The 12380-nt window shown below is 29.7% G+C and overlaps 1 protein-coding gene across 1 annotated transcript; it reads right to left on the bottom strand.

Moving 5' to 3' along the window:
* Positions 1 to 5794: 5794 nt before the first annotated feature.
* On the bottom strand, positions 5795 to 7468 carry LOC100263784 (WUSCHEL-related homeobox 2). The gene is made up of 2 exons (XM_002281125.3): positions 7012 to 7468; positions 5795 to 6316 (listed from the first exon to the last, which is right to left on the bottom strand). Exons 1-2 carry the CDS (start codon positions 7310 to 7312, stop codon positions 5907 to 5909), a joined length of 711 nt encoding a protein of 236 aa, XP_002281161.1. The 5' UTR covers positions 7313 to 7468; the 3' UTR covers positions 5795 to 5906.
* Between the last annotated feature and the right edge of the window lie 4912 nt (positions 7469 to 12380).

A 12380-nucleotide genomic window follows, 5' to 3' on the forward strand; every position in this document is an offset into this window, starting at 1 on the left:
GGTTTTAATTAAATGTTAAAACTTGAATACCACTATGCATTCAAGTCTTAAAATTGAGTTGGTGATCATCGAAAAATTTAAAAAAATTTCTAAAATAATTCAAGTCGACTTTCTCAAATTGGTTAAAGAACATTCAAAGATTGGAAGAATTCTTCGAAAAAGTTCAAGTTAGGGTTCTCAACTATTGTCTCATTTATATATATAAAACGAAATAGTGTTTGGAAAAAAGTGGGAAACAAATATTTTTTAAAATAGGAAACTTCCTATTAAAATATTTCTTTGAAAAAAAAAAAAAACTTCTAAGACCCAACCCATTCATATGACAATACATGTACGTGATGCGTCTTGAAGTAGAGGCATTTATTGACATAAAAAATTCAGTGGATTAGATTACCACTAATTTGGTCTTCAAATTTGATAAATAAATGGATAAGTAAATAAATAAAAATAGATATCCTCTTAAGGATAATTTTCCTAAAAAAATGAAACTAATCTCCAACTACAAAAAATAATAATAATAATAATAATAATAATAATAATAATAATAAATATTTTTATTATTATTATCTTGTTTGTAAAACCTCCAAAGAAGAAAAGTTGCTAAAATCAATGAGCTAAATCCCTTGAATTAAGTAACTAAAATTCGGGAATCCAAATTCCCTACTTTCACCTATAAATAGATGTTACTTCTTTTAAGAGAATGAAAGATATTGAGAAATAAGAAAAAAATCCAAAAAAATAAAATCCTAAGGAGAAAATCTAGAAGCTACTTCACGTGGAAAAAAAATCTACTTGCAGTTACACGTCATTTGTGACCCTTGATTGATATTCGAAATCAATAAAACGTCATCGTCGTTCCTCAAGTTGTGATCAAAATGAAAGAATCAGAAGGAGAATATTCTTTTGTAATGAATATTATTTTTTGGATTGTACCCCAATATTTTTAATTTCAATAACTATTTTGTCCGCACTATTTTTGTTATTGTTTTGCTTACATAGTAGGACTTTTACGAAATTTGTGTGCACATACTATATTTGCTCTTGTTGTAAACTATTGTAATTTTAGTATATTTGTCTTATATATGGGGTATCTTACATGATTTTTACAATAAACTTAAGGTTGGTCATCTAAGGTGGTTTGCACGTGTTATACAAGAATACAAACAAGTATTAGCTCATCTAAACAAATTATTAGGTCTAGTATGATTCATAGAACAAAATACTTTTAGTACGTTGATATTATATATATATATATATATATATATGTATGTATATGTATATCTTACAATAAATCTAGGGCGTTTTATCATACTATATTAACTTGTATTATAAGTCATTGTAGTTCTAATTCATTTGTATTATACATGATTTTTATAAGGAATCTAATCATAAGATTGTGAAAAATGTTTTTAGTGATGGTCATGGAGGATGGCATGCATATGTTACATAAAAGCATGCAAAAATGTTGGCTAGTAGTAAAAAACAAAATTAGGTTATTTATTATAGTATCGTAATATTAGTATATTTGTATCATACTCATCTCGCTCAATTTTTTTTTTTTGATGTATTTAAGTAGGTCAAATCAATTATAAAATTAGGAAATAATAAATAAAAATTCTATTAAATTTAAACTTTTTTTTTCATGATTTTTCAATTTTGAACATTTATAAGAGTTCTAAATTTAAATTTATTAATTGTAAAAGAATTTTAATAAAATGTCTTTTGACTTAATACTGAAATAAGCTTTGAATAACTAATTTTTATTCATTCACATATTCTTTTTACTTAATTTTTATAATTTTAAAAAATCAAAATTTTGTAGCTTTCATTTTTAGGTATTTTTTAATATTAAAAGTTATTTCAATATAATTATCAATCCAAAAACATATCATGCCAAAAACAACATTTATTTAAAATTAATTTGTTAAAATGGATGAAATGATTCCTCAATTTCTGAATATAACCCTTCTCATGTTTTTACTTGAAAAATAACTCATTTTTTTTTATACATAAATGTCATTTACCATTTCAAGTATTTACATACAAGGTTTAAAAAAGAGTGTTATTTTTACAAGAAAATAATGAGGACATTTTTGTTCAAATGAAGCCAAAATAGGATGAAATGATAAATTTCAAAATTTGGGTTTTCAATGAACCTTTTAATCAAATAACTTATTTATTTACCTCTGTATTTCCTATTAAGTTTTTTTTTTTGTTTTAATTAGTTTTTTGTAAATCAAATAAATATAAAGCCTCTTATGGCTCTCTAAAAATAATCATTAAACTTTTGATAAAACTTAATACTTAATAACTAATTAAATTGTTGTTTGAATACACTTTTTGTTTTCTATTTTTAAAAACAAAAACTGAATCAACTTCTATATACACAAACTTTTTTCGCTTTACCTTGAAAATATAGTGAATTTTAAAACTATTTGCAAAAATAAAAAAAATAAAGATATAAATTTTTTTACTTCTTCAAATTTTGAAAATTTTAAAATTAATTTTTGAAGATATAATATAAGTATATACATTTCATATAAGAGTTACTATATTTTATATAGAAGTTCTTACGATTTCTATTTTTAAAAATAATAAATGAATCTGAACGAGTAAAAAGTTAAATTATGACTCTAGCAATAATGACTAATAATTAAGTATTAATCTCTAAAAAATCTAAAGTTATGTTGAAGATATTAAGTCATTAAGTTGATTTACTAAAGTTATTTCTAATTTTAAGTTACAATATTAAGTTACTTTAACAAATATATTTAATAATTTAAATGAAACCGTTAAATCATATTAAAAGGGTATTCGTAAAACTTAATACTCTTCACTTAACAATTTAAGTAGACTTTAAGTTTAAGTATTTTTGTAAATATGTTTACTAAATTAACTAAAGGATTAGAGTGTGTTCGGGAGTATTCCTATTTGAATTGCTTTTAATTAAAGAGTTTTCTTTAAAAACATTTTAAAAAGAACCACTTATTAATTGTTTCTAGAGTAACCGTAATAAGTGATTTTTCAATTTTTAAAAAATGTTTTATAAATTTTTTCAAATACTTAATTTTTCTCCAAAAATGCTTTGTATGGTAGAAGTGTTTCTTAAAAGCATTATAAAACAAACATGGATATTTCATAAACAAATTTATCGCTTAAAATTAATAAAAATAAATATTAGTTAAAATCAAAGAGGGTAAAGATTGATTAAAATTAATAATATCACTTTGAAGATTTAGAATAAATTTTAATTTAATTTTATCAAATAACATTAGAACTTAAAGTAAAAATTAAGCAATAAGTTTTAAACCAATAATTTAGAAACTTAAATTATTGATTTAAAACTTATTATTTAATTTTTACTTTAAATATTAATGCTATTTAATAAGATTAAGGTAATTTTTTTTTTATAAATTATCAGACCAACATATTTACTTTCATTAATTTTAACTAAGATTTACATTAATAAATTTTAATTAATATTTACCCTCATTAATCTCAAACAATAAATTTATTTGTCAAGCAAACATATTAAAAGTAATAAAATAATTATAAAAAACAAGTTATATATATTGAATTATGAAGGTAAAAGAGACCTTCGCCAGATGTGTATAACCTCATTAGATTTGGGTAAACAAGGCAAAAATGATTTATGATTTGAAATAAATTAATTATTTTGACTTAATAGTTAAAATCATTTTAACTTTAATCATTGATATATAGTGTTTTTTTAATTTTAATTTTAATTTTATTTTTATCAAATATGTTGAACAATTAATTTTCTTAAAAGTTTAAACAAGACTCTTGATAACATATTGAATAATCAATTTTCTTAAAAGTTCAAGGCTACAAAATTTAAGTTTACAATACATATCATACTTCCAAGAAAACATATTTAGCTTAATCTACTTAATGATTTAAATTAAGTTCTTAAATTATATTAAATTATTAAGTTGATTTAGTAAATATCCTGTAAATCAATGAATTCAAATATCCTTGTAACTAAACTTAATAAATTAATAATGAATTAATCTATATATTTTCCCAATTATATTAATTTATAATAGCATTCATTCCCAATAGAAAATTTTTACATTACACAATTTCATTAAAAAAAATATCGAAATAAAGATATTAGAATATTTTTTTTTTTTGAGTAAAAGTTACAATCTAGGATTTTAGTTTTTTTTTTTGTTTTCATTTTGTGAGAATTTTTTTTCAAAAGTGTTTTTAAAACATAGAATATTTTGTTTAGTTTTGAGTTTTTGTTGATATAAAAATGGTAAAAATAAAATAAAATAAAAAATTTCTATAATACACAAGCATATTATGAGATATATTATTATAAAATATAATATAACTACTTTTAATATTATTTTTTATTTTAAAATGGTGTAGTAAAATAATGTAATATACTTATAATTAATCCACTCAAATGAATTATTTTTTAATATAAAATTATATCAATTTATAATGATTCATACTTTAATAAATAAACAAAATATTTATGCAATACGTTTAAGATAATATTTTATTTTATATTTATAATATTTATATTGTGGATCTGACAAGGTGACAATTACCACTAAAAGAAGCCTACAAGTTTTCATATGCTGTGCTACGTAATTCCAGCCGACATGGTTCAATTAATGTGGGATTTTCCTTGTAAGCTTTATGGATAAAAACTGAATGTAATCTGGTGCTTCAGTTTTAGCACACTTGAAAACCTGAAGGGCATAGAAATTTCCCTGCCAAAGCTCAGCTCAGCTCAGCTCTACACCAAGCTACAACTGAGGCCAGGTCTACACGGGTGGCGCTAGGAAATTGGAATAGTGTGGCTGAGCTGCCACCCTACTTACTTATTTCCAAGGTTGTGTTCTTCTTATCAATTCATCAACTTTTCATCCAACAATAAATGTGTTACATAATAATAACGAGAATATTAAATAAATAAAAAAGAAAAAAAGAAAAAAAAGAAAAAAAGAAAAAGAATACACTATGTAGACAATTCTAGATAGGAAAAATCACGGATAAAGAAAAATGAAATTCATTATATCAAAATATTAGTACAAGAGGGAAAAGATACGAGCGATTATACTAAAAACATAATCATCGTAACCCAAATATTGTATATCATTACACATATATATAGTAGTTAACAAAGCCGATCCATACTTGTTTCATCATATTGGCCTATCAACTCGATCCCTTTGCTACCATCAAGACCCCCAAAAAAAATATCATAATTATTATTTCACCACATGTGTCAGATCTGACCAAATAGAATTTGGGTAACCAAACTCTAACATTATGCATAAAAAATTCAGAAGATCTTTCATACAAAAAAGCACGTAGGCTGGGAAAATTTAGGATTATTCTTAATAACAAATATATTTCAATTTTCATCTACCATTTTTAATGCTTCTGCAGGTTGTTTGAAAGAATTTTAAGAACTTTAATATATTTGGAAGTGGTACACCTTTATAACATTTTAAAATTCTGATATTAACACTTTACTGATCACATATCTGATTGTAAGATTCTCAAAGTGGTTGCCATGGTTGGTGTATCTTTCTGGATCAATGCAAAGGTTTCACTGCATAATTATTAAGGCAAAACTTTTACCATTTTCTTCCAACACAATCACTTAGAGAAGCTGTGAAAAGATTTGCTGACAATTAGCAGTTCTCATCTTTTAATAAAAATTTCATCAATAAAGATCATTTTACATCTACTTTTTGCCATTTTTAACTGGGCTTTAAATGGATGCCTTTTTTTGTCAATGAAACACAAAGAAGAGAAGCGCCAAATTTATATATTATCAAAAAGATGTACACCAAAAACAGAGTGCTCAAAAGGCCCAGCTCATACCCATTATGTTCCTTACCAAAAGAAGAAACAAACCCTTAAATAGTCTCACTAGAAGGGGCAGAAAAGAAATCAAAGAAGGGTTGATCACAAGACCCATCTTCGATCCCTGGGGTGGTGGCTGTCTCAGAGGAGGTAGAAAGAGTAGTGGAATTCTCAGCAGAGGTTTCAGCATGAGAAGAGCGCTGTAAGTCGCCAGTTGGGTGAAGTGGGAACAGAGCCAACGTCTCTTGATTACAGTCAATGCTAGAGCTGTGAATCAACCCCTCGTTATTATCGCCTGCCTGCATCATCATTTCGTATCCTGCACCACCACCACCATGTGTTTTCGTCTTCTCAGCTCTCTCTGTCCTCGGCCTCCTCCTTATGCCACCAGGCAAAAGCACCTTGGGGTACTGGGGGTAAAACCCTAGGTCGCTCTGTGGTACGTAGTATGGGCCGCAAACAACTATAGACCCAAGGATTTCATAAGCCATTGCAGAGTTAGAATATAATGTAAAGGCTCAGGTATGAGAGACTAACAGACTCGAGAGAGACAAGATGAACGAATCAGTTGCAATCATGCAACTGGAAGATAAGAGGGAAAGGAGTGAGAGTATTGATGATGCGAATGGAATTGAGAACATAAACATGGGTTAACATGCAACAGAGAGGAATTCAGAAACCAGGCTGCAGAAAATCACTTGGAAAGGGACAGGCCATGAAAAAAATGATAAAATAGACACCAGACGAGAAGCTGCAAATCGAACTTCACATCCGAAAAGATCTAGCTTCAATTTAAAAAGAGAAAAAGGTATTCTTATTACTAGCTGGGCAGTGAAAAGAAGAATAATTTCGTTTTCTTTTGGGTGGAAGCCAGAAGAAGATTTTAAATCAGAGAAAAAGAACACCAGAAACTTAAAAGAAAGAAAATAATATAGAGAAAAAGTGGTCTTCAGGAAATCTTTAGTAATCATCATAAATGGAGTCCAGATGCATGCAGGACAGCTTGAAAACATTACAACAATGGCAGAATAAAAATTGAAAACACAAACCCCGAAACCCAGAAGAAATTGAGAATGAGAAAGGTGCATTAAACCCATTTAAAATCGAAACGACTCATAAAATAGAGTGCATAGCCACTGTAGATAAAGATAAACTTACCATTTGGGCATGGAGGAGGGAACAAAGGGGAAGTCTTGTGAAGATAGCGGTTCACATAAGCCATATTCTCCTGCTTCTGCTTCTGCCTTTGCCTAGCCTTGTGGTTCTGAAACCAGTAAAACACGTTCTTCCCTTCGATATGACCGTAGGCCTTAAGCCTGCCAGTTATCTGCTGTATCTGCTCTGCGCTCGGCGTCCTTATCCCTTGCATGTACAAGCTCTCAAGCATGCTGATCTGCTCCTTCGTGGGATTCCACCTGGAGCTAGCCGGAGCCCCCCCGCCGACGTTGTCACCCTCCATTTTCTCCGACCAAGTAAGCTACAAACTCCTCTGATTCCACAGTCTGAGATTGATTTTTATTGGCTTTTCTTTTTTGCATGGCTTTTGTACTACATTATATAGAGAAGGAGAGAGAGTCAAAGAACTTGACATGCGTATTGTTTTTGGTGCTGAACATCTCTGAAAACATGGCGGGTAGCGGCTGAGAGAAGGGGCTGGGTTCACTTTCGTTCGAAATGCAGAGGACCTAGAAGGACGATGTTGCCCCTCCATATGTCCCATATTGGCGGATTGGTCCCGGGATTTGTATTGGGAATGACAGAGGATGAGTGGAGAAGGTTAAGGACCTTACAGTGGGCAAGCAAAGGAAGGGTAAAATGGTAAAAAAGGAGAGGAAAAGGACAGGCGGTTGGGTTGAAAGGTGTAGGTAAGGGCTAGGCGTTGGGAATTGAAGTAGGGGCAGAAGAGTATGCAGAAGAAGTTGAAACGCCTCGGGGGTGCTGGGCTTTACGCCTAAAGCTCAGCCTCCTCTCCCTACTTGTCTCTTTAACCATCCAATCACATTTCAATTCAAAAAAATTTCATGAAAATTACTATATCAAAATATTCTTTTTTTAAATATAAAACAAACTACTTACATTCATTCATTTTTATAAATGTTTTTCTTTTCAAAATTAGTTGTCACTTCTAATGCCAATTAAATTTTAATTTACTATTTGAAAATTTGTATATATTATAAAATATTTTTTAGGTATAATATATTTAAAGTGTATTTAACAGTAATTTTATAAAACCTTTTTTTTTTTAATATTTAAAAGATAAATTTTTTAAAATATTCGAAATATGAATAAGAAAAAAAATGCATAACCTTATGAAATATATAACATTTAAATGGAAATGTATAATATAGTTAATAATTCCACTTAAACATATTAATTTTAATTTCCAAACTTAGGAAATATTTTTTAATATAAAATAATAAAACCCAAAAACTAAAATAATGGTCCAAAATCCCAATCCGAGGCAATGATATGCAGTACATCCCAGTATATCCAAATCCATGGCCACGCGCTGATGTCAATTGGGCTCGAAAAACCCGGTCGTGATAGGTGGTACGGCAGGGCGGATTTCCACGCGTCGAGTTAAGGAGGCGAGTTAAGGCAAAGTAGTTAGGTGCGCCGTATTCAGGTGCCGCCACCTTTCAGCGCCGCCTCGTGAAGCACGATACACCCACGACGCTATTTTGGTTTTTTTCGCACGAACTCCTTGCTGATTGGCGGATGTTCATCTTCTCTCTCCTTTCGCCATAATGACAGGGGGTTCTAAAATTTTCTTCTGTGCCTGGGATGGAGTGATTTTTGCTTGGCTAGTAATTGAAAGGATATTGGGATTATCACGTAATTATTCTGTAGAAAAAAAAAAAGTTTGTTTTATTTGTTTTAATTAGCTGGCCTTGATTATGGTTAATTAATTTTTGTTAGCCAAGTTGAAAGACTAAGGATTTCTTGATAATGGCTGGGCATAGAATTTTAAATTTCATAGCAATGTAGAGGTACTGGAGAGGAGGATGTGGATGAAACTAGAGGGTCAATGGTTGGCCACATAGCTCCAAGGTCCTTTGAGAATCTGGGGAGTTGTGGATAAATCTTGAAACTGCTCTTGTATTTTGAACCCTCTGCAAGGAGTAGAGGCTGTAAGCTTAGAGACAAAGCTCTTATGGACTTTTCTTCATTTCTGGTATTTTGGAGGAGTCTCCAAATTACAAGCGTTTTGAGAAGGAAGAAGACAAAGGGCTTTGAAATTCATTATGCTTACAACCTTATCTTGGCAAAGGTTTCTATTGTTGTGTTGAATTTTTTTTCCCCAAAAACCCCTTCCTCGGGTTTGTGGAGCGGATTATATATATGTTCCTATGATATGTGGCACCTAATGTCCGAATAGGATGCACTAACTAATTCGTCTTCTCTAAATCACAAGCTTACATGACACATACCATGTTTACGGGAATACAAGTTTCATCTTCGACTCCTTTGGATTATTGGAACTCTCGTTTTCTTGTTTTCTTTCATTAAATTTAGGAGGTATATCTCTTCCGATAAGCCAGATTGCTCATAAATGATGTTTTTTTTAACGAAGTTTTTTAATATGTCCTATGATATTCGACTAATTTGTGCATACTTCATAATATTGAGAATATGAATTAATATGGATTGTCTAATTGAGCCCATGTTACAAAAAAACACTATTCATCTTTCATGGCCTTTCACTTGCGTTCATGAAATGCAAGAGCTTCTTTATACAATTTAATGATAAAAAGGGGTTCCACAACCTTTCTCGTATATTTAAATGATTAAAAAGGTGGGTAGGGGGTTACATGGCTCATGGGAAGCACACAATCTTCTCTTAACTTTTCTTAGGATCACAACTCTTTAGCCTTTGGAAGTGTATGACCTTTCCTTTAACTTCTCTTTGGATCATCGGTCATAGGAGTGCACGATCTTCATTTAACATTTATTTGGGCCATTAACTTTAAGAAATGGTGACCTTCCTTAAAACTTTTCTTTTGGGCCATTGGATTTAAGTGGGTTCTACGGCCTTAGGATGTACATGACCTTCCTTTTTAACTTTCCCGAAGTGTGCTCTATGGCCTTAAGATATGCACAACCTTCCCTTCTTTTTCTTTCTTTTTATTTATTTATTATTATAGAGTAGCATGTTAATTTATAGGCTTATGCTTTTTCCCTAGGTTTTTCTTTAGTTTAATATTTGTTTATTTTTCTTATGTATATATGAAAAAAAGACGATCAATAAAGAAATAACATTATTTTTGAAGAGCATGATAATTCCATAGACTTTAGTATTTGAACCATTTAAGTTGGTATCATCCAAAAGCAAAATGAGAGTAGAAATGTGTCATACTATATGATAGTTGTTGCACAATAATGAGCCTCTAGCATGAGTCATTATGTTCATCGATGTTTAACAAATGCCATTGTTCACAAGTATGTAAAAGTAGAAATATGTAGGGTAATGGATTTGCAAGTTAGTAGAATAATATTATATAAAGGAATAAAAAAATAGACAAAATCAGTGGTATATTCGAAGGAATATTAATGGAATGAGAGGTGTTCCTTTAGATGCATGATATGAGACCAACATATATTTGCATAAAGTTGAGTAAGAACAACCTAAGCTTTTACAGAGATGGTGAATGATTAAATGAAGTAGCAAGAAACACAACTTGCTCAAAGAGATAAGCATGGATTGGATAGAAGAGAACTCTCTTACTATACCTAAAGTCATTATTCAAGGTTAATAACATCTTAGTTTTTCTTGTAAAGGATGGTTGGAAGAAAAAGAATGGAGTTATCAATGTATTCGAGGAACAAAAGTAAATAAAACTAGGCATAGTAGGAAATAAAATTTTTAGAGGGAGTGTAGTGCATTGACGAAGATGAGACATGGAATTTGCAAAAAAAAAAGAAATAAAATGAAGAACAACTCGACTTTTGTTTTAGTTGGCAAAGAGTTTAGTAAAGGAGAGCTTCATAATAGAAGAAATATAACATAAAAAAATAAATAAGCCAATCATGTGAGCAATAAGGCTCTAATATCATAAAGAAGATGATTAATGGTATTGAAAATTAATCTCATACCTTATTAGAATTTCAATGAGTTTATATGCATGATCATTCATTTCCTATGCATTTTGAATTGGAACCAGTGTTTGATCCATGTGTATAAGATGCTAAATCATCTATTATATCAAATGGTCTCAAAACAATTTTTTGTGAACAGGTTGTATATTATATTATTATGTGATAACTAGCGGCTATAAAAATGGCTATAGATTTGTTGTACAAATGGGAATAAGAGTGTGTTTTTGAGTTCATTCCTTTGTTATCACTTGCAAGACCTCATTCTCCTATGTGAAGGTGTCTAAGAAGGTGAAGAGCATATCCAATCGGTTTTGGTGCGTTGTTTGTTACCTTTATAGTTGTTGTTGAAGTTATTATAGTTGCTCTTCAATGGTCAAGAGTAGAGCCTTCATTAGAACTTAGAAGAACGAAACCATTTTTGAGCAAGAATTCGACTTCTCACCTGATTCCCATAAATGACACCAAGTGTGGTTGGAAATTTTTATTTTTTATTTTTCTTGAAAAACACCCTTTCTTTTGGTTCAATTATCGACTTATGTATTTGTTCCTATGACATGAGGCACCTAATGATCAAAGACCTATAGATTCTTCTACTCTATAACACAATCCACTAGTTTGTCTTCTCTAGACTGCAAGCTTAAGCGAATCACATTTAAGGGAACACAAGTTTTGTCTCTGCCTTTCTTACTAGCTAGTGTTACTCAAATTTGATCATTGTAGTGTTAAGTACATATAAAAGGATGTGTTTGTTATTAAGATAATTATGCTTAAGGAAAAGAAAGTTGTTGGTTGTCACTCATTGTTAACTAAACCCTCAATATGTGTTCATTGTCAAACGGGCAAGATTTGTAAACTATCTTTTGAGTTTAAGAATAAAATCTCACAATTTCCTTTTGAAAAGATACTTTTGTAATTTTTGAGGACTTGACTCTTTAGCTTTGAATCAACATTTCCGTGTCTCTACAATTTTTATAGATGATTATTTCATATTCACATGGTCTGATCTATTAAAAAGTAAAATTGATTTCTTTCATTACTTCTAAAAATTTGATAAAATGGTGGAAAATCAATTTGATTGAAAAATTAAGACCTTTTAATGTGATGGTAGATGTAAATTTAGCTCTATATTTTTCTTGATCACATTAGAAAAATTATGGAATCAAGATGAATGTTTCATATCCTAGTACCTTTGAGCAATGCAAAAATTGTTGTATCATTGAAATTGACTCTGCTATTTTCTGCAAATTCGCCTTATCCTCTTTGTGTTTATTTTTTCACTTTTTTATATCTTATTTACAGAATTCCCTCTTCAATTTTATATAATTAAAGTCCTTTATTATAAGCTTTGCAAATGACATTGAGACTATGATGACTTATGAGTGTTAGGATGTCAATGCTTTATCTCATTTAGTACTTTAGTGACTCAAAAT

The sequence above is a fragment of the Vitis vinifera genome, chromosome 6, assembly GCF_030704535.1.
Source record: "Vitis vinifera cultivar Pinot Noir 40024 chromosome 6, ASM3070453v1".
NCBI classification, from domain to species: domain Eukaryota; kingdom Viridiplantae; phylum Streptophyta; class Magnoliopsida; order Vitales; family Vitaceae; genus Vitis; species Vitis vinifera.